We start from the raw sequence: 22,870 nt of genomic DNA, 5'->3' as shown, positions 1-22,870 counted from the left end.
TAAGTGAAGGATGCAGTGAATGCATGAAACAAAGGATGAAAAGAAAATGTAAATATTTCTGTCTATAAAGGATTGTTTAATAACAAACACCTGACTACCATGTACACCAAGAGAAGAGAACAGACACAGTAAAAGATACAATGAATTTGTTTACAATCAGCTCATCTGAACTGTGCGGCGTTTTAACCAAAATACGCACAGTGAATACATACAAAACTAAAACCCAACTGCAAGATAGCTGGTTCGGTTTTCATCACTTTAAAATGGTGGTATATCTTTTTTTTCCCTCTCAATCTTTCCTTCAGTGTCAAACTGTGTTCATGTTATAATTCATTCTTAATGGAAAATGTATGAAACCAGAAGTTTACATAGGCTATATCAAAAGACAAATGCTTTTTTGTCCTCATTGTCTGACATGAAATCAGACTGAATCTTTCCTGTTTTGGGGCCATTACAAATAACTTATTACATACAGTCAGGGGTGGCAAATCGACATCCGGGGAGAAAAACAAAACAAAAAAAACCGCACCATTTTGACTTTGGCCACATTTGTTTCTACAGGTAAGGTAAATGAGCTTGTTTACCTGCCGGTTGAGTAGAAGCACCTGTGGCTAAAATCAAATCGTGCCAGTCTATTTCTTTTCCAAATCTCGATTTCTCATCTCTGCATACAATCAAGCTCAAAATTATTCAGATGAACCTGAGGAGTACGAAGACTTTCAGGCTCGACTGGACATGTGGCACATTGAAGTTGGAGTGACAGGCTGTTCCACGTCCTCCGAAATTATTAATAAAAACGTACTTCTTTCATTTTATCCTACGATAACTACAATCTGAACATCAATGTTAGCACTTTCGGATGAGTTTTAGGGTGGGTGGGCGGGCAATAAGAATTAACATTCACAGTGGGGTATAAGTATTGCTGACTGGATTACCAAATACTGGACATGGCTGACATTCACGGATAGAACTACTATATACAACTGTGAGAGGAGGCATAGACACTAAACATGGGGAGAATTCATCCATCCATTCGTAAGCAGGTTTCACCAATCTGTCACACAGATACGGATCGTTTTGACAAACGTAAATACAAAGAGCGAGCCGTTGATGGTTCATTTCAGTCTTGAAAACTGTACTTTCCAAAACAGATGAATGAACACTGTGCGCACCAGCACAAAATGCTGCTTGGGAACGGTCAATCGTTTTAAAATCACAATGTAGCCATGCCAGACAGTGTAAAGGTGTAGACAGTTCAGTCTTGAAGGGCATATAAATTAATTGTGTAAATCAAGGCTTGACGTTCACCAGACCACTAACACAAAAGTCCCTAACCCGACACCCCCCAACTGTAGTGATTTAAAAGAAATTATATTTTGCATTTAGTTGCAACTAGCTAAATACTGCCACTGTGTCATACAGGGCATCAGACATCAAGAATGACATTTAATGGACATCATTTACAAAAGAAATGGTTGGCTTGTCCTATTCGAAAAGTTGATTCCAGAGTTATCAGCAAGGGGAACATTCAAAACCTGTTCACTTTTAGAACTGGAAGAAACAGTTTTCTCATTACCCAAAGAGCTTCTGTCGTTCACTCAAAAGATTTTCCCATGGAAAAGAAAACTTTCTCAACAGAATGACCTGAAAATCTTTTTTTTTCTGAATAGATTTTCTAAGATTGAAAAGTATTAAATTGACCTAAATTGAGTGATGAAAAAAGCAGCCCAAAGTTGGCAAAAGAATAGGCAGGGTGAAGAACAAAGTTCCATCCGTTGTCCTTGGACAGTCCTACTTGTGTGGTCGCTGACAGGATCATTGGCTACTATGTTTTGTACTTGACTCGGTACTTGTTAACAGTGAGATAATGCAGCACCTCTGGGTTGCACGTTGTAGTACAGGGCAACAGGCCTTCTCGTCCGTCTCCCACCAGCCAACTCCGGCAGTCGTTAGCCATGTCGCTTGTCACATGCTCTTTGGCCCAGGTGTCCAAGCAGGCCTGAAAGCGTCTGTGCAGGCGTCTGTGGACCCGTTTATGGGACTGCAAGACACATCCATTTAAAAAGAAATGATGGACTTCAGGTTAGAGCTGTCAAAATGAAATCGATTAATCAACAAGTAATCGATGATCAAATGAATCGATGAATATTTTAATCATCAAGTAATCGTTTAGAGCCACAGTTTAACTTAAAATCTTCTTATTTCACCCTCTCAATAGTAAATATTCTCTGATTTCTGTCACTGAACCGGTTTCAAAAAGGTTGGTGAGTAGAGTACATCAGTCACTCTCATGTAATATTGCTTAATTGTGAGTTGTTTTTTAAAACCACTAAATAAATAAGAATTGGTTGTAGTGTTGTCATGATATCAGAATTTCAGTAGTCGGTACCAATACCTGTGATTTACCACGATTCTCGATACTAATTTGGTAGCACGGTACAAAAACAACAAAACAACAGAATCCACTTACTTTTAAAATCCCTAATTTATTTAAAACTGCTAAACCGAATAGTAAACTTTATACATTAAAAAAGAGCAGCAGTGGCATGGAGCCTTCAAGTCACACATCTATAAAAACAAGCAAGACTGATAATACATAACAATATTCAACTATATACATTAAAAAAAGAGCAGCAGTGGCATGCAGCCTCTCAAGCCTCAAACCTCTCAAACATTATTTGCATGTTGGCTTCTTCGAATCTATAATTGCTCTGGTTGCATCCGCCTTGAATGCAAAATATTTCCACACACGACTCTTTGAGCGACCTGGCTTCTCAACTTCCACTCCCACTTGTTGAAGTCATTGTTATGAAAGACCGAACGTTTTCTTCTTCAGCGCTGCTGACTGCTGCTCCGTGCTGCTCGCATGTGTATACTGTCCCCTTCAGTTTCGGCAAGAATCGACACAGCTCGCCAAGTGAAAAGTTAAATATTCGGTAGTCGGTACCACAAAAAGCAGGTATTGACGTATTTTTTGCGTGTTGGTACCAAATTGGTACCAAAAGTATCGGTTCTTTTGACTAATTGGTTGATAGCGTAATTAGGGGCAACGGTATTGTAATACATCTTAATGTAAAGTGAAATCATCAAACGAATAATTGATAGGATGATAGATCCTTCGGAGGACAAACAGTAAAAAAAATGTATTATATTTACGCAAGTGTCAAATCAATGTTTAGACTCGTTTTGTGTTCCAAGGCTGCAGCTGACCCAATATCCAAATGAGAACAAGTGGGACAAAAATAAACTGCGCGTGGCTCTTACCTGATGAGCGCGTGTAAGTGCAGTGTGCCTGTACATGAAGTCCTCCGATTTGCAGACATACACCATCTTGTAGGAGTTGAGCTTGAACATGCACTCCATCTTCAGTTTGCTCTTGTCACCTTGCAACTCGTCCGAGGGGCCTGTGGTCATCCTCTCCTGTTGCAGCTGTTCCCATCCTCTCTGGCACTTCCTGATTCTCCTCAGATTCCTGAAAGCCAAACAACGGTTGACAGGAGTAAGACGCGATGACTCAAAACAGTCAAACATCTGAATAGTTCACATATCAAAAGTGCATCCTGTTTACGGGTTAGGTTCAAAGAGTATTTTTTATTGAGTTCAGCATGTCACATGCTATTTCACAGCCTTATCTATACACACTGAAAAGTGCTGTCTATTCAAATTTGAGAAGACTGTCCCTTTCAAGAACAATGTTTACACCCATGCATTGCAACTCACCAAGGAACAGAATTAGATAGGTCAAATCATTCGGGATATGGGGGATCTATAAGAGCAGCAGACGTAATATTTCCAATACAGTGACATTGACCGTAGCACAGTGACAGTGAAAATTTGCACGAAATAAAGGAGAACAAGTCATTTTAGTGAGCCCGACACTTTGCAGATACGAAAATAATCACCCCACCGCAATGAAAGTTTGAAATATGTACTTACCGCAGAGAGTATGGGTGAGCGCAGACTGAGCGCATGAGGCTTATTTTTGCATTCAGGGCTCCACTTAAAAAGACAAGACACAGTCTTTCCCGGCCAATTTCGGGTCAAACTGTTAGAAACAAACACTACAGAATTGCTGCCTTGTTGAATACCAATCCCAAATATGAGCGGAGATCACTTAAGATGTTCACATACTGCCACCAACAATGCAGTGTTATGATTATGAGATGAGAACCAACCGAACGAAATCTGAGAAGAAATTGGATCTGTGCGGCCACTGAGGTGATTTTTTTTTTTGTGAAGAGGGGCAGAGTTTTGGCTGTGCTGCTGACATCTCATAGATTTAGTGGGGAGGCGGGGCAGGGGATAAAATGATGTAGGTGAGCCCAATGATGAATCATAAATCAGAGAAAGCAATTTGTGCAATGGGTTGAAATAAGGAAAGACAAAGCAAAGCACAGAAACTGGTCAAGTCGTTTGAAGGCCTTTTGAAATGTATATGGTTATGGACAGCCATCTCAAAAGACAGAAAATACTGAGTGCTCGACTTGACAAGACAGGCTTCACATGTGGAACATGAAGACAAACCAGACATTGACAGGCCCTCGTGCACAGCTCAAAAGTGTCAAGAAAGAAATAGACCAACATATGAGCATACAATTTAGAGGATCATTTTTATTGACAAAGCCTATTCCTCTTTACAAGTGATGCAGAAAATGTGCTTCACCAGAGTTCAAAAAACAAACTTGAGCACAAATCTCTCAAATGGTGGTAAAACCTCACCCACAACAACAACAACAGGGTCAGGGAGTGCACGTTCCCAGTCCTTACAAACACTGAATTGAAACAAAGGGACGTGTTAGGTTGTTGACAATTGAATTTGCAAACAGAGATGAAGTCACGTACAAGACTCTTGCTTTGAATACAGTTGCAAAGATGGCATGATAAGTTCAAGATATTTTTCACAAAGTCCTGATACAATAGCTTTCGTTATTCAATAGTCAAAGTCGTGCCGAAGAAATTGTAAAAAAACAAAACAATGCGACATGGAGTCTGCCCCATTTGTTTTACTCTGTTTGCGATTTTCCAGACTGTCGTGACGCCACACAATGAAAATCGTTTCAACTCAACACAAGCAAACTCGTAGTCAAACCAAAAGTCTGCACAAGTTGGAATTCCAAGCCATGACAAAGCCAAACCCTTCTTAAAAATCTTTTAACTCATAAATAAAAACCCATTTAAAAAAGGAACTCAATAGTTGAATACATAATTCCCTTTTGTTAAAAGAATGACTATGTAAAGTGCAATCTTCCAAGAGAGGCAGAGGTCTGAAACTGAACAAGCTTCCGTTGCAACTGTGGCGTCACATCTTAACTCTGCCTAACCGTGTTGTCAGTCCATTATTACCACGCACCAAAACCATAAGAGAGACTTTTTGTTTCCCGATGTGCTATTGCTCTTGTTTGTGAGGAGTTGTTTGGCACATCAACAGCTGAGGATCAGGACGGAAGTTGAACGAGAGCAGACAAGAGGGAGACATGGCTGGGGCCTCACCTGGGCAGGAACACTGGTTTCTGGGCCAAATGCTCACGCAGCTCTGCGGAAGTCGAATCTGAGTTCAGGTATCTGCCCACATAGTCCGACCACCTCTGTCGAGTACATGGCAGAGGAACATTACGACCTCATCTAACTATTAGTGACTATAAATACTAAATGCTTGAATTCACATACTAAAATGATCGTGCTTGATTATTTGAGTACTTGCCTCTGCAGGCTCATCAGAGTTCTCCTCTTCTGTGTCCAGCAGCTCCATTCCCATACAAACAGAGTCTTGGTTCTTCATAAACATCAGCTGCACCAAACCATAAAAGATGAGAGTTCTGTGTGCATCAGAGAGTATGGACAAGCTTGGGTTTACAGTACCTTGAAGCAGTTCTCTTCAGACATGAGCTGCTCTGATTTGCGCTGGTAGGTGCCCTCTGCTGTGGCCCGGGACGCCTGAGTGAGCAGGGAACCACCCGTGGCTTTATTGGCAACCTCACTCAGGTACAAGTCCATCACCCGCGCACATGCGTCATCAGTGACGAGGTGTTGGAGCTGTAAACGACAATGACTTTGCAGTAAGAAGACGCAATTCACCATATTGCCTCGATCGACTATGGGGGAGATTGAGAATAGAATCAGTTGTGCGGCTGCACAGAGCATGTAGCTCAACTTTCCTTCGCTGACCATATTGTTCCAAGTGAGACTATCAACAGCGCTTTTTCTTGCATCATCACCTCATCTTGTTTTGTTTCAGATGGCTTGTTTTGATGATAAGTCTTTTGCTATAAATCTAAACATTTATTCGTGGGTCATTTTTTATGGTTGAGATTGTTTGTTTACTTAACTGACATTATGAATCCATTTTTTTTTAAATCTATTCTTGAGCTACAAGTCAATAAAAAAAGGACTATGCCGACCTGCCGGACGATGCTTTGGATGAGTTTGTCCATTGTGAAGGCAATGTAGGCATGGATGGTAAACATTTCCCTCAAGGAATCCTCATACTGAGCTGGTTCCATGTTACCATCCAAAAGGTTCCGCACCATTTCCAGAAAGACAGAATAATAATCCTCTACTTCAACATCCACTGGAAAAGGAACAAAAAGTAAGTGGTGGAGATTTTCCTTCATCACAATATTGTAAAATTGAGTGCGGTTTCAGTACGACACACTTACTTGGCTCCCTCATCTTAAGTTGGAAGGCTGTATTGTCATTCTTTTCTTTTTGGAGGCCAAACATTTCTTTTTCCCATTCCCTCTCGCGAGCATCTTCTTCAATCTGCTTCTCAGCGTACCCGTAGATTCGCAGCAAACGAGAGCAGAGGATTTGATGAAGGCGCAAGAAGATGTACCAGTAGTTGTTCACAAAGAACAAGTTATAGGCCTCATCGGTGGCACGCAACTTCTGAGCTGCCATGTTGCTGAAGAGGAGCTTGGACTTTGACGGGTTGCTGCCTGGCAGGCCATTATGTTTTTTGCTGCCATCTGGATCTGCATCCATATCCTCCACTTCCTCGTCGTCCTCCTCCTCCTCCTCCACATCAGAGAGCTCGCCTCGCCGGGCGAAAAGGAGATCGGGGATGAAGTGGCGTATGATCTGTTTGATCTTGTACTTGTCATCTTTCTGGATGCCAACTTGTCTCTTGACATGGTGAATAATAAGGGCCGCGGCGTCTTCTAGGATTTGACTGTCTTCGTAGGCCAGGTTCATGTGTGGGCCGCTAGGAGGAGGAATGGCAGGATCCTCTGAGGCACGCTCCTGACGCTGCCACACAGCCACAAGTTTATTTCTTAGTCTGTCACGTAAATGTTAGACTCATTTTGTGTTAGTATCAATCTCTTACCTCATCATACAGCATTTCTATTTCACTGAGCAAGGTCTTTGAGCGAAACACTTTGGTGTCGTTCTGTTTGAAGTTGATGCCTTGATGGTCGAGTGACTTCAGATAATACTTTTCATTCTGTTCCCGCCAAATTTTGTTGAAGCCTCTCTGGGCTTCTCTCCACTCTTCTTCTTTGATCTTTAACCTGAAGCCATGAATGAAAATGCAAAGGCTCAGTTCCAGCGCGAAACAAATGTATTCAATTTAAATCATTTGAAAAATAATACATGCTATTAACCTTTTTATCACTATGGGGACACACACAGTCGGGTTCTTCTTAAGACCATCAATGATGTCGTTGGCTCGGTCTCCGTATATCCTCTGAATCGCTTTGCGGTGAATGACCTCTGAAGAGCTGCCCAACGTGTTGTCCAGCTTAAAGCGCAGCTGCTCCTCCGCAGACATTCGCGAAAGCCTCTGTTGGACTGACTCGAGAGCTCGAATCGTGGCAAGATTGGTCTCCAGCACAACGTCAAGCTGAGGGGATGCAATTATAAAAAAAAACTGAATGCAGACCCCAAATGGTGAGAAAATGGGCGGCCATTACAAGTTGCGTCAAAACTGTCGAATCATTAAAATAATGACTGAAATTAATAATAGAAAAATAACATTATTCCTGGCTGTAGCACATTGTTATATTTTGTCTCAGTTCTTTATCTTTATTGCTCGCTATGTTAATAGTAATGACCAGGAGGTTGCCTTCTCAGTTTAACTATTTAATGTATGCCAGAAAGGTTGAGAAACAGCTATGGAGCTTCCTCTGCGAGATTGCAGAAGAAGGCCTAACACCCACCACCTCCAGGATCACTACTCTAATACTCTTGGCCGCCCTCCTGCAAGGGGGAAACTCTGCCTAGCCTGTGTGATAATGTGTGAACTTGCAGTCTTCAGTGTGAGCAACTCATGTGTGTGCAAAGACGTCATAGAGAAGGGAAAGCCAATGAAAGCAAGACAAGGTTAACAACAAGATAACAGTTCAGCTCAAGCTACCAAGATAATCACATGTGCCAAAGAGGCCAATTCTAACGGCACCAAACTTGTACAGTCTTGCAATACAGCATCACGAAAAGCGTGACAAACAGGCACATTTGTCTTGTATTTTAGAAGAAATGAAAATGTGATCATGTGTACAATCGATGGAAAGCTCCCAAGAAGGCAATTGGAAATAAATTCATCTTGCAGAGTGAGAAAACTGGGCCTCTTACCTCGAAACGCTCATCTTCACATCTGTAAATGTGCTCTTCATACTGTGTCTTCTTGGAGCTTACAAAAGTCGAATCTTCAGACCATGATGGAAATGACACCCATGTGTCATTCAGAACCTGAAGTAGGACAATGATTGATTGATTTCTTTAAACCTTCACACTAAAAAGATCAAAATCCAAAAGGAGCTGATGGTCAGAAAAAACAACTTTTGACTAACCTCTCTACATAGTGGCGTCCTTCCGGTACATTTAGGCTGCTGATAACTCTTAGGGAGAGCTCTGTAGCTGGAGCCCAGCCTCTTGCAGGATGCATAGTCAATCTCCATGGCGATGCCCTCCGTTGCCCGCTCCTTGGGTAAACTCTCCGCATGGCTCGACTCACCCTGACTTGATTCTCGGTAGCCCAGGAAGTTTTTAAACCATGTAAACAGTTCTGGGAATTTTCTGTCAATTGTGACATAATTTACGTGGAATACACCGTTAATACAAATAATATACTGTAACTCCATATATTGTTTGAAGAATTAACATCTAATTTAAGTGTGCAGCATCATTGAATCCAAGTTAAGTGTTTTCAAAGTTACCAATGAATGAAATCAATCAGAAAGGTAATATGAACTTACCCAAGAAATGGGATGACTAACTGAACCAATTCAGCACGGGAAATCACCTCCTGGTTGAAGATGTGTAAACAACGCAGGAAGCTTTCATATGCCTCAGAGCTCCTCAGAGCTTTCTTGACCTGTTTGCGATGACAGTCAAAAGTACTTTTCATTTTATGCTCACATGAAAAGAAAATACTTAATGAGGACAACCATACTGTTTGTAACAATTTGACCTTGTCAAAGAACATGCTTTCAGTGCTGTTGCTGTGCTTTCCAACTTCGCCAAAGCCATGATGGTCCTTGCCGACTATTTTGGGTTTCTTCTGCAAAACATCCAATAAATACAACTATTTTAGGTTGATATTATTTTAATGATAGTCTTGTTGATAGCACATAGAACAAAGCTATGTCATCTTAAAAAGCTGGGATTATATAAAGAGTGCATTTACCTTGAGAAGGGGTGAGACTCCCACAGCTCCGGGTCTTTTGACAGTCAGCCCATTGTGGCTTAATTTCTGTTTATTGTTTGGTACTGGTCTCTTTACTGTCCCGCCATGATCATTACGCACAGAGTCTGCCCTGTCAGGTGCAGTTTTCCCAAGCAGCTGCGCAGAGGAAAGAGCATAAATATCTCATTATACAAATGTTGTAATCATTTTACAGGACACATCTGGCTTGGAGAACAAAAAGAAAACGATTTTACAAGCATCCCTGCTATTTGTGTATGCGGCACCCCAAAACTAGTCTGAATTGGAGTCAAAAACAGCTACTGTTAAAGCTACAGACGCCAATGTGGTTTGCTCATATTAGGAGCTGATAAACTACTCACCATTGAGCTGTTAGCATCAGGCAGGAACTGTCCAAATTCTGACAGCAGGTCTTCCTGATTCTTGAAGAGTCGCGCCACTTGAGTATAAACCTCCTGCTCAGTCAGGGCTGGAGTGTAATTGCCTCCTGCCTCTTTGGCATTTCGCTGCTCTTTCTGCAGTCAATGGGCATCTATTAACTAATTCGGCAAAATATACAATAGTGTTCATACAAAAGGTTGGAGTGCTTCCTGACCTGGTATGTATGCAGGATTTCCAGGAAGGCTTTGTAGATATCTGGCTGACCCTGGAAGCGATTCTTGATCTTGTTGACGTAGTTTATCGCGTGGTTGAATTCCACTGGCTGATTGTTCTGTGGAGGCGGCCCCCCAGACGGCGTGCTGCTTACTGGTGTGTGAGACTGAACTGAAGGTGAGCGCGGTGAGGTGTAAGATGGGATGGATGGGTTCGGCTGGCTGGTGGGCGTGTGGGCTGGAGACTGCATGGCCTGTTGGAACAAAAACACATGTTGAACAGACAACTATTAGAAAAACCTAGGACATATTTTGTCCAAGTCATGAATCTAATGGAACTAACCTTGTTGACTTTATTTGCCGCAGGCTGGGTGGGGACAGGTGGGGTGACAGTAGCAGTGTGTAAGCCAGCCTGTGGCACAGTCTGGTGCTGATGCTGGTTTAGAGGCTGGCTGGGTGGTGCACTTACGGGGATGTTTTGAACAGATATACCGTGAGGCGTGATGTAGTGAATCTGGCCTGGCGTGGTCACGTTGACCAGATCGTTAGTTTGAACCTCAATTTTATATCCAGGTGGCAAGAAAGTATTGAAGCCCATAATGAGGTCGGGATGGCCCTTGAAGAGTTGCGACACGCGACTGATAACACCTGGAGTGTCTATGCTGTAATTGAGAAAAACGTTTTTTCTTGATTTAAAAAGAAATATATTGATGCAATTTTTCAACATATTGTGTAGATTACTAGAGCTTACCTCTGCGATTTGAATTCTTTCATAATATCCAGGAAATCATTATACACTTGAGGCTGATTTCCAAACTGAAGCTTCACTTGGTCAAGATATGACAAAGCATCTTCAACCTAAAACAGAAATTAGTGCACCGACGTTATTGACTTGTGTTTATAGGTTGAAATGATCATTTCTCCATCATTCCCAGTAAATCATAATGTCTCATCACTGGTGAGCTACTTTTAGAACAAGCCCAGGGGGGGTTTACTTCTGTGGTCCTTGGACGTTACCATAGGCACCAGGTTGCTGACGCCTGGTATAGTGTATCACGCAACCAAATGCACACACATTTAGCCATTTTCAATTTCGGTCCTCTTTTCTTACCTTCAGACGCTGAAACTGCTGCTGTCCTTGTGCTGAAGTCATGGGCGCAGTTGGATGCACATGACCTTGGACAACTGCAGGGGCCTGGGATTGGACTGCTATGCTGTGTGCATGGGCTCCAACATGTTGTGCAGAACTGTTAAGTCCGTGCCCACTTGTGCTCTGGGGCATTGTCGGCACCTTTCGGGAAAAAACAGTTTAGACCAGTCTCTAAACGGGAGACTCAGTCAGCAAGAACTTTAGCTTGAAGACATCTGAGACTCAGATTGACTGGGACTGATTGAATGGTAATGCAAGAAGGTCTCTGGTTTGAATCTGAGTTGGCTTCGTGCTTTCTTAATGTTGTTTGACAGCTCTCCCTGGACTTGTGTCAATACTGGCTTTGTCACATAGTCTATTTTAAAACATATCTGTTAGGGCCAAACAAGTTGTACACTGGTTTGCTTTCCTTGGTGATAATCAACAGCAATTTCAAGTTTCTCTTGTTATCTCGTTGATTACCGGGGACTCTAAAACAATATGTAACATTAGGAATATTATTTTTAGTGTCCCCCTTGACCCAGAATTGTCTCTATCAAACAAAGAAACGATTCAAACAAAGGATTGTTAGGATTGCTCCACTGGTGGTAATGTTACAATATGTGAATGAGTGACATATTAATTAACAAAGAATTCCATCTGCATCGCACCTCCCTTCCATGAATCTACTCATTAGAATGAGCTTGCCATTGGTAAAAGTAATCTATGGAAATACTTTAACATAGACAATTGTTCCCTGGGATTACAAAGCAACTGGTAGTGGCCCTCAAAATATGACTGCTTGCCATAACTTTGTCCTTGTACACCATTCAAATACAAAGAAGAGGAGGGGTTGCCCACAGACATAAAGTATAGGAAATGGTCTTAGCGGAGCCTGCTGTAGCACCATACCTGGTAACCCTGGGGTAGAGAATACTGGATGCCAGATGATGGCTGCATATTGTCTGTAGCTGCCTCTATCACAGTGGTAGTTGGGGCTAGAGCCCTCTGTTGGAAGCTTTCTGCAATGCCCTGCACTGGGGTATGTGGTTGCTGGGGCGCAAATATGGGTTCCTGGTCCTCCACATGCCTCTTCATTGTTGAAACATACTCAAAGGGGCTACAGGAAAACAAAAACAAAAAAAATTTAAAAAAGATGAAAGGCAGTGTTTAACTTATATTTGTTACTAAACTTGCTTTGTGGAGACTAGAGAGTGGTAAAAATAATAATAATAAACTAATAAAAAAACCTGATTAGGTGTAAAAAAGATGAGGCAGTGTTTAACTTATATTTATTAGAAACTAATCTTGTTTTGTGGAGACTAGAGCGTACTATAAAAAACAAATGCTGATTAGGTGTATTCGCAAAACAAAAGACAAGTTATCCTAATAAGGATGAGGTTATAACCAGAAGAGAATGGATGAAAAGACAGTTGGATAGTAACCAACCATACTCTCTCATCAGTGCTTTTAGTTTAGTTAAAATGTTCTCTTGAGTATGTGTTCTAACTGAAAATATTATCTGCTGTGTTAGCACACAATACAATTACAATTCTTGATCACATAACATAAAATGTTTTATAATTCAACAATGGAACATTTTTGCGAATCATCAACGACTGCAAGATAGGTTTCAATTTGGACTGTAACTAAGACACTAAATCAATCCGTTGTCACTATTCATTGGTTACAGTGGTGTAGAGCGACAGAGCATCCCACAGAGGCATTTTAAATCTTTTACACCCCTCTAACAAAAGAATCTAACCAAAATGTTGTCAACACAGCGTTGTACAATGTGGTCTACTTCAGTGTTTGCCAAACTTTATTGAGCCAAGGAACATATTATACATTAGAAAACTCTCACGGAATACCATTAAAATAAAACATCACAAAAAGTGAATCATCTAAAACTTGTTTACATTACCCTTATGAGCCCTCTTTTTTTTTTTTTTACCTTAAAAGCCCCTTCGGCACCAGCTTGTGGCATCTTCTTTCAGAAAGAGCACAAAACAGCAAATTGGTATGTTTTGCAGTGATTAACAGACGTCAGGTCCTAAAAAAAAAAAAATCCATGTGAAGGTGAACATATGAATAACAAACTTTATGGTAAATACCGTAAATTAAAATAATGGCGATTTTGTATAATTCACACACAAATGAGAAATATGGGCATGTTTGAACACAACACCCATTTGTATGGATGGCAACAAATTCCATGTAACTGAAGAACATTTGATTTCTGTGGCTATCATTATTTGTCGGAGATCGAGTGACAATGAATCATGGCAGATAGGTGGTTGGGAAAAAAAGTTCTTTTCATGCATTCTTTTAAATAAACGCCGAGTTAAACGCCGCTCACATGCATTTCATATTATTGCAAACACTAGGATTTCGAACAAGTTTCATTTGTTGACGCTCCCTGAGCAGGCAGACGTCACAGCCTTGGGTCGGTTCGGGAGGGAGAGGACGCGAGGCGAGCACAGTGCCGCCTTGTCGACTCGCTGCTCTGCACCAAATTGGGACAACACGCAAGCGGAGCGCGCGGTGTTGAGGAGCAGGGATCGTGTCAGATTCATATCCAGTCGCTAATATCGTCGCCCAAAAGGCTCAAGGAATTCGCTGATGAGTTAAATACAACGAAGGTGGCTGTGTAACGATTCCAAAAGCTCCGATTTGCTGCCGTGTCGCTCTTGTTGTTTCGCTGCTGCCGTGAGGCCGATCCTTTTCCCCTCCCCCTCCCAGTAAACGCCGACTTTAACTCATCCGTTGTCGTCGAGCCGACCGCTTTCGCTTGTGTGATGGCTGACGTTTGCATTCGCCCGAAATGAAGTTAGGTGGCGAGCAAACGAGTCTTTGCCACTCTTAAGAGTTGGCGATTTAGAAGATAACCCTCGACAGAAGGGACAGATGTCGGTGTGTCTTATGGCAAGTTATCGCCTCCATAGATGACAAACTCAAAAAGACGAAGTGAATGTGCTGGGCTAACGTTACCCTTGCGCTAGCTTCCACGTTACGACGAGTACAGCGTTAAGTTTGGTCGGGAATTCACAGTGCTGTCAAGTAAAAGACTTTCACGTTGATATAAACGCTTGGCTCACAAAACTTTGCAGCGCACGCTGTGAACTAGACGGAATCAAAACGTCTTGCCAAGTCCTCCTTTTTGGTGTTAGCTTGACAGCTAAATCAAGCTCAGAAGAACAGTCTTACCTCGTTAGCCTTACTCAAAGTAACTTAATAGTAAAAGTAACTCCCCAATACAAACTTCACATTTCAAACAACCGGAAGACAACAAAACATGAAAACACTGCCAACAAATAATCGGCAAGCGCTTTCCTATTTGACAAGGTTATGTAGCCGCTAATGTGCTATGTTAGCACAACAAGCACCCTCACCAACGCAAGCTATGGTCAGCTAACTAGCTACTTAGCTTACCTCGCTGGGCTGCCTCCAGCAACAACGCTGCCACATCAGTGACAAAAATTCCCCCCAGCAAACCTCACAGGCGCATTAAGATGGCAGTGAAAAGACGTGCGCTTTTGACTGCTTGTCCACAAAAATCGACAAAAATGAAATAGTCCGCGCCATTAACAACAGGGTATGTATGAAGCGGCGTTCGTTGAACATAAGGGGCGTGACTGTCATGGAGGAAGTTTCCTCCCAGTCTTTACTCTGATTGGTTACTTGAAAAGATGAAAACAAATACATACACTGAAGCGAGAGCCTGGTCAACTTGGAGGGTGGAGATACAAGTGTTGAACTGTTTTTACTGTACTGTCATATGGTGTAGAATTAATAAAAATTATTTAAAAATTAAAATGATTCATTTCAATCCCTCTATTTAGCCAAATATGGTAGAATCTGCTCACAGTATGATCCAGAGCAAGCAATGCTGCACTGCAAAGAACAATAATAAACACATGGCTTGTATCACTTAACATTATATAGAGTCAACTCCAATAAGGGATTTATGACATAATGCTACTGATATTTACTAATGTGAAATGTGGAGATACATTTTGCAATCAAATCTGAATAAAATGGCTTCACTCAGACTCCAACACATCACTACAAATATCTGCCTTTCTAGACAAAGAATTAACTTCAGTCTGGCAATAAATGCTAATATTTTATGGATCCTTAATAATTGATGAGTTACTTTCACTACAGCAATTGCCATATAAAGCTGTTTCTATAATCATATTTGGGTCTACTGTGAAGCATTTAGATATTTAATAATAATAATAGTAAAATATATTAAAAATAAGTATTTTAAATCGTTTTTATGTTGTAAATAAGCTGGTTAATTAACTATAAACAGATCAATATACACCAAAAAAGACTTAGAATGAGAATCTTTATTGCCATTGCTTAATTCTTTTATTACACCTGTCAGTTAATAATAGTTCAAGTCTAAAACAAAGGGTAAATCAATAAAAAAAATATTTCCCAACAAAAGGTCCAAAGTAGTATCTGACAAGGCAAAAGACTTTACTGACTTAGTGGCTTTTGTCATAATCAGCTTCATCATCTATTATTCTTGTACAGACAGAGACTATGCTAAATTTCCCATCAAAATTTAGTGAATCAAGGCGTATTGAAGATATATGCAGAAAATATTCAGGATCAATCCCACTGCCATGAAAGAGACTTGTCCTGGAGCTGCAACACAAGAGAGGAAATACTGATGTTGGACACTGGTCACATTCAAGAACATTTTAATTCATACTTTCATTCTAGATGACAGGTAAAATGAAGCCTATTGCAGTTGAATTGGGATTAGAGGGAATGTACACAAAGTCGCTGATGGTGTAGGGGTACACACGCCTGACTTGTGTGCGGTCAGCATGGGGTTGATTCTCACTCTGGCAGTGTGCATGTGGGTGTGCCTGGTTGTTTGTCTCTATATGTGCTCTGCGACTGGCTGGCGACCAGTTCAGGGTGTAGTCTGCGTTTTGCTGAATGGATGGATGGATGGATGGATGGATGGATGGATGGATGGATGGATGGATGGATATGTACACCTTGAACTGGTCTACCAATTGTAGGGCACAAATAGACATTTAATGTCATCATTCACAGATGCGCTAGACACAATTTCACCATGCTGCGTAGATTTTCATGCTCTACAAAAGATTACAAACTTTTTGTCTCATAAGACTAATAGGTCCCCAATTCCCTCGTCTTATGCTGAAAACAGGTTAAATGAGGTGCGTATTCAAGATGCATCTTACCACTTGAGGTGCTGGTGACTTCAACACTTGTACCAGTGGCAACACTTGAAGATGGAGCTGGTGTGGTTACTACAAGGCTCACAGGTCCTGACTTGACGGTGAAGGTCTTGCTCAGAATTTCCACAGATGCTCTATTTAACAAGCCCTGGTTGCACTGTCTTGCGCACTTTTGAGAGGGAAGGGAGCTAATGCACAAATCCAACTCACACTTCACGTACAGCTGTGTGACAAGAGAAAAAAGGAAAGGTTTTTAATTTTTCTCCCACACAAAATTACCTTATTGCTTTCTTGTGAAGCACACATTTCTAAACAAACAATCAATCATGTTTCCAAATAATGATACAGCAGAATTTAAACTAAAATGTATGTTTAGTTTGGGAGTAAGATGACAGTGCTAATAAACAGCTTGATACTGAAAAAGAAATTGTCTGGTATTGAGGGAAATCGGGTCACTCGTATGTCAAGGCATCACTGGAATGCTTAAAGAATAGACAGAAAAGGTGCAACTATAAAACAAAATGACTGACCATATTTTGTACTGCAACCAGGTTGGACAAATCAAGGCGAAAGATTCTTGCATGGTTTGTTGCTCGAATCTCTTTTGTTGTGCTGGAAGCTTTGCACCTATAAAGAGATGTGATGGACTTAAAAAAAAGTTTCTGTACGCGATTCAGGTTCATTGAAGTCACATGTCACTGACCCATTCTCTAAAATAATGCTACTTTCAGCAAAGTCATCCGTCCCAGACTGCACACAGCGTTTGATATTAAGCTCAGCTCGCTCCAGAGTCGTGTTGGAGAGCAAATGGAGGTCCAGCTCTTTAATCCTGGACCCTAGTTCCGCTTGGAAAGCACGGATATGACGCACTGGTGCTGAATCCCGCCGCATTCGTCCTGGCAAAAGACCAAGAGATTTGAATTGTGGATGGTTTGTGTATATAGCCAAGGGCCCTTCTCCTGGCAAGTGAAATTCTAGCCGAACATCAGCGTCATCAAAGACTGTTGTGGGCACAGCAATGTTGAAATTTGGGCCTCTGGCTTGGACTGCAGGGATGCGGCAAGCCAGTGGGAGAATGAGGGAGGGCCGACGGCTGATGATGGAGAAAGGACGGACACTTTTCAAGGTGTTGGTGTAGACCAGCTCTGTACCAGCATGCTGGAAAACAGGAGAGGATGTGTACGTTTCTGGATTGGAACTCCAGAGAATAGAGTGGGATAGAATAAGAAAATAAAAGGATCACGTCAGGCTTTTACCACCGTTTTGGTGCCACAGCCATCCAAAGCAATGCGAGCAGTGAGATGAGTGTCGTTGAAGATGACGGGACAAGCGGGGCTGTTGAGCTGAAGCTCTGTCAGGTTGATGTTGCTCAGTGAGGCAACAGGAAGCACCAGTGTCATCTCGGTCTTATTACAAATCAGCTCTGGAGGCAGACAAGATCACGTTTTAAGGCTAACCCATAAACAAGTGACATTGAAACAATTCAACCAGAAAAATAAATAGGTGGAGGAGAGGGGGGGGGATCCTAACCTGTCCCATCAGGAAGTGTCCTCATTTCTCCTGCAGTCAACAAGAGCAACAGCTTGAAATATACATTGCTGCACTGAAAACAGTAATAATGATAACAAACATAGCCTTACTTTGGTACAACCACACACAGTGAGGCTCTGACTGAAAACTAGAAAGACAAGAAGTGAAGATGAGACCTTTTAACAATCATCCGATGAACTAACCAACTACTTTGATGTGTCATCTTTCTTTTTTCTGTGTGACTGTGAACATTATTAATATTTGTTTCACCCAACTATATTTGTACTTCTGTGTTGATTTATTTGAGAGTATCTGATTTACAAAACGTGGCATCAGTTCAGTTTACATACCTCATGGAATTGGCAACAAAGCAGATAGGAAGAAGATGAGAGAGAGGGTTTTCCCCACGGACCCAGGACATGGAAATTTGTGACATGGCACCAATTGAAGTGAAGCCATACACAATGAGTCCGGGTTGGCCGACGACTGCTATTTCTGAGACACTGCAAAGCACAATGAGTACCGTTAAAATGTAATTACTGCTCACAAAACACCAACAATGTGGAAATCAAGAAGATTTATCATCAATGACACCAAACAGATTAAGTGCATTGTCATCATGCCAGTTACTCTTGTCTCATTCCACTCTAATGAGGGTGAGGCCCTTTAATATTTGAGAAGTGTAACCTTTGGGTATTCTTTTGAATGAGGAATCCTGCCAATAACTTTGGAAGAGCTCATATGCAAACAACCCAAGACGGCTGACCTTTGGGCTATAATTGGTTCACAAACCATGAGAGTGTCACTACATTTGGAGTTCAATGCAATCCATCAGCGTTTCATGAGACAAGTGTCGAGACAAAAAGACATCACAAATGTACTCCTCACTGTTAAATCTGGAAATTGGAACAAAAGGTGGATTTACAGGTCAATTGGATCTTCTGTGATCTAACTGAAGGGCAGTTAATTATTCTGCCTGCCAACCTAAAAACTGAGTGATGGGCTCAACGATGCAGACCAATTCAGTCTTCAGAAATAATGTTCGGGCCAATGAAGTGAAAATCGATAAGTTTCCTTAGCATACCCAACGCGCATTAATCACTGCATGACACGACACAATATATATTAATAAATAAATATATTCGTAAATTTGAACTGAGAAAAAAGTAAAGTAAGGTTTCTTCCCGGTGTCATCAGCTACCAGGAGGGCAGCTGATTTTTAATAATAATTTAAGATATTAAATTAAAAGTGTAAGTAATTGATGAATGAAGCAGCATTCAAAAATACTTCTCCATTCAGTTTTTGATGCAAGAATAAAATCCACAACAGAAATAAGGATTGTGACAGACACACCTTTCTTTATGGGACATGAATTCGGCCGCAAACTTCACATCCTCGAATGGCAGGACATTAAATGTTGCATGCTTTTTTGGGGTCTTTCCTGTTGCCACAGGGTCATTTGTACAGCTGGAGGAAGACGGTTCCACTGTAGATGAATAAAAGTACATCAGTCACAGTACATAATATGGAACAAGTCTAAAGACAACAACATAGTTTTAGTCTTACTACATGTTCCGATATAATAAAATGGACAAAAATAGGACACTATTAAAGTCTAATCCAATAGTGACAACCAGCTGCATGTTCAAACACACCGGTGAGGGACAGGTGCACCGGAACGGAACTTAGTGGATGGCTCTCACTGGTTTGGCAGACTTTGGGGGTCGGATTGAAGTCCTCTGCCATCATGTAGATGGAATACTGCCCAACTGGTGCGTTTTCAGTGAACGTCAAAGCACATGCATCCTAGACAAATTCAATGTCAAATGTGCGATGAAGACAGTTGACCAAGACTGAAATGATTCATTTCATTTTTTGCCTTTTGAATGCCCATTAAAAATGACATAGACAGCGAATAATATAAAATAAAATAATAATTATGATGATGAACTGGCATGGCTTGTTTGTATGTTATTTTCTCAGTAATTAAAAAATGCCATAGTGATTCAAATTGTGAATACTAACTGCACGCACACCAAAATGTACTGCCCCCTTGATCCATTCACTCATCCTATACAAAGTTTTGTTTGTAAATTCTGGTGAAAAAGAATCTGTGTGGCTATTTTGATATCCACTACAATAACGTGTACGTACATTCCTTTTTTCATGTAGAAAATCATGCACTGAGTTTAATTTTCAAGTCACACTGACCTCGTTTAGCTCGATAAAAGAGTGTGGAGTACAGTTGAGACACTCTCCTTGTTCTTCCACAGCAAACCGGCATCGTACCCTGTCACCATCCGGATCTTTCACTGACAGTTGGATGTGGTGAGGGCAGTTCTCACGGGTCCTGCTCTCGGAAATTAAAAGGCATAATCTTCAGAAATCTTACGTAAAGTAGAAAAGATTCCTTTGAGATGATTTTATTAATTAAACTGGTACTTTTAGCGTTTTTCCTGATGAATATTTGTATGATTGTGTACATTACCTTATTGGAGGAGGCAATGCAACAAAAGCAGGTTGATTGAGTTTCCCAGAGTTTGCACGTACATGTGGTTCTGCCTTCACTGATACATAAAAGGTGGTGCTGGAACTAAAAAAGAAAAGGCCAGATTCTAAGAGCTGAATATGTAAATAACAATAATTAAAAAATAGGAACATAGAAGCTGGCAGTGGTGTTGAGTCTATTATTTTTACACTACAAAAAAAAGACAGTGGTGTATCAATAAGTTGAAAAGAAAAAAAAAACAGAGAACGAGGTCTCATACCTCAAACTGATTGCGCTGTTGTAGTTACTGGGGACCACTTGCTCCCATTGGCGAACGCACCATCCTGAGTTGGGTTTGGCGCCACTGAAGGGGGAGGAGGCTTTGTGAAGGATGCAGTTGTCCCCTTCAGTACACAGTCCAGTTAACGGGGGGCATGGATTGGATGCAATCACGGTAAAATGAGCTCTCACCTGCAAAAATCCAAGAGGCGAAACAATGTCAGCTTTTTACAAATGCTGCGTGTCAATGTAGCTTGATGCCAGTACTAAAACCAATACAAATGGCAAATTGAGAAAATGTCACCGACCGATTGCCCTCCATCACTTTGCAAGGGCACAACGTGGACAGTGAGGCCAAGGGAGGAGGCTTCACAGGCCGGCGCTAGCCAGAGGAGAGCCAGCCTCTGCACCACGATTGCCAATGTCAGTCTGTCAAGCATCTCAGCTCTTCATTCATACAGCATTGTTACAGCTTTAAAAAACAGACAGATGTTTTATCAGTTAGAGTCCATCACAGCAAGATATAAGTGGTACTTTGCAATGTGCAGAAAACATGCTGACGATCTAAAATTCACATTAAAAAAAGAAGACAACTGCTAAGCGGTGTTACAAATGCTACAGAATGTGACAATTCTTCTCGTGAAGAAAATGACTGTGTTGATGAATGACAAGAATGTAGGGGACAGGTGCAGGTATTTCTTTCTTTTCATGGGAATGCAAATTGATATGCCATCGATGTCCACCGTAACAAGAGTTGTAAAGGTTAAAAAATATATATATATTAGATATCACCTCATTAAAAATATACATACATTTATATATATATATATTCTCACAAAGAGTAACTTTTGTTGAATGAAAGCAAGTAACATCAAAATATAGCAAACAGAGTTCAGGGCTCCTCGACAGGTTGCAAGTGCTCGCTGACAGCATTGGAACTACAAAATCAGACTGATATTTAAATTGATCAGAAAGCCAGTGAGATTCGACCGTGTGTAGTGTGAACAGTCTGGCCTGAGTGACTCCTGATGCCTAAAATGCCAAAAGAAATACCAATAAAAATACATTGTTTTCTATACAAGTTACCTTTATTATGCTCATCTGTTAAATGTAGCATATTCCAGCATATGTAACAAATTAAATGAATGATTACCTGTCAGCAGCTCCAACGTTGCACCTAATAAAGTCTCACCTGGGTTAAGTGAAGAAGTAAAAACTCACATCTTAACGAAAGGTGGAGTTATGGGAAAATTGAGGCCGATAGAGAATGAAGTTAAACTGGCTGGACCATAGGCAAAAAAAAAAAAAAGATTGACAAACACTGCATGACAGGAGGAGGCCTTACATAATTGTTTTTCTTTGTTTCCTCACAGTTGTTTGTCTGACGTTAAGTTGTAACCCCACATGTACAGAGTTGAGAGCGCCTTGAAGAAAAACTATGCTCGGTGAAAGAATTCAAAATGGAACCCTTGACTAAATATTAACTAAAAACAACAAAAAAAACATCGCTTTAATTATGTGATCCAAAACAATTTTACGAGTCATGATTTGTTGCGACTGAGATCAGAATTTCAGGCACTGGCTAGCACATTTCTCTTCAGAATAGACTCGAGATTTCATTGTACCCTGTGTAGATAAAAAGGCTCACTGTGCCAATTTTTGCAAAGCAGCCCCAAGACACACACAATCTGTAACAAGGACATTATCCCAGCATTGTGCCTCGTCAAAAAAGATGTGCAACGTGGAGGGCATTTTGTTCTGGGACAATGATTGGTACAATGTAATATTGAGTAACTCTAGGGAAAGTGCAGTGCCAAATGTTATTCAGGGTTCTTTCAAAGCCAAAGAAGCGGACTGCACATGGCACATGAGCTAGAAATCTGTTTAGAGGTGGACAAGTCTTACTTGCACTTACAGAAATTAGCTTTGTTGAGGAACAAAATGTTCATTTTGCTACAGGCCAATTTTATCTCCACCCCCCC

General features: G+C 41.1%; 2 protein-coding genes across 2 annotated transcripts; both read right to left on the bottom strand.

Annotated features, from left to right (window-relative positions):
* Positions 1 to 55: 55 nt before the first annotated feature.
* LOC119120775 (paired amphipathic helix protein Sin3a-like) lies at positions 56 to 15,007 on the bottom strand. The gene is made up of 22 exons (XM_037247982.1): positions 14,795 to 15,007; positions 13,317 to 13,415; positions 12,275 to 12,482; positions 11,345 to 11,524; positions 10,985 to 11,091; positions 10,577 to 10,895; positions 10,236 to 10,487; positions 10,003 to 10,155; positions 9,623 to 9,778; positions 9,407 to 9,496; positions 9,192 to 9,310; positions 8,787 to 9,012; positions 8,569 to 8,685; positions 7,602 to 7,840; positions 7,325 to 7,508; positions 6,657 to 7,245; positions 6,399 to 6,568; positions 5,860 to 6,033; positions 5,702 to 5,788; positions 5,491 to 5,585; positions 3,265 to 3,472; positions 56 to 2,041 (listed from the first exon to the last, which is right to left on the bottom strand). The coding sequence occupies exons 3-22, from the start codon at positions 12,458 to 12,460 to the stop codon at positions 1,826 to 1,828; spliced, it is 3,867 nt and encodes a 1,288-aa protein (XP_037103877.1). The 5' UTR covers positions 12,461 to 12,482; positions 13,317 to 13,415; positions 14,795 to 15,007; the 3' UTR covers positions 56 to 1,825.
* Positions 15,008 to 15,697: 690 nt separating this feature from the next.
* LOC119120776 lies at positions 15,698 to 22,846 on the bottom strand. Its single transcript, XM_037247983.1, has 15 exons — positions 22,042 to 22,846; positions 21,197 to 21,360; positions 20,890 to 21,080; positions 20,610 to 20,714; positions 20,333 to 20,471; positions 19,777 to 19,927; positions 19,475 to 19,607; positions 18,471 to 18,623; positions 18,231 to 18,268; positions 18,121 to 18,150; positions 17,847 to 18,013; positions 17,294 to 17,748; positions 17,121 to 17,217; positions 16,594 to 16,813; positions 15,698 to 16,021 (listed from the first exon to the last, which is right to left on the bottom strand). The coding sequence occupies exons 2-15, from the start codon at positions 21,326 to 21,328 to the stop codon at positions 15,939 to 15,941; spliced, it is 2,094 nt and encodes a 697-aa protein (XP_037103878.1). The 5' UTR covers positions 21,329 to 21,360; positions 22,042 to 22,846; the 3' UTR covers positions 15,698 to 15,938.
* Between the last annotated feature and the right edge of the window lie 24 nt (positions 22,847 to 22,870).

Source organism: Syngnathus acus, chromosome 3 (genome assembly GCF_901709675.1).
Source record: "Syngnathus acus chromosome 3, fSynAcu1.2, whole genome shotgun sequence".
NCBI lineage: Eukaryota > Metazoa > Chordata > Actinopteri > Syngnathiformes > Syngnathidae > Syngnathus > Syngnathus acus.
Note: the sequence above shows the minus strand (reverse complement) of the source record. Positions and strands in the feature narration are given on the sequence as shown.

Bases quoted from the DNA above. Each gene is read 5' to 3' on its own strand.
- LOC119120776 (XM_037247983.1), bottom strand. From the start codon at position 21,328: ATGCTTGACAGACTGACATTGGCAATCGTGGTGCAGAGGCTGGCTCTC. The intron at 20,715-20,889 runs GTATGAGACCTC...TTTCTTTTTTAG, and splicing joins AACAGCGCAATCAGTTTGAG to TTCCAGCACCACCTTTTATG. The intron at 16,022-16,593 runs GTAAGATGCATC...CTTGTGTTGCAG, and splicing joins AGTCACCAGCACCTCAAGTG to CTCCAGGACAAGTCTCTTTC.
- LOC119120775 (XM_037247982.1), bottom strand. From the start codon at position 12,460: ATGAAGAGGCATGTGGAGGACCAGGAACCCATATTTGCGCCCCAGCAA. The intron at 10,156-10,235 runs GTCAGGAAGCAC...CATTGACTGCAG, and splicing joins AAATCCTGCATACATACCAG to AAAGAGCAGCGAAATGCCAA. The intron at 9,779-10,002 runs GTGAGTAGTTTA...TCCTCTGCGCAG, and splicing joins CTGATGCTAACAGCTCAATG to CTGCTTGGGAAAACTGCACC.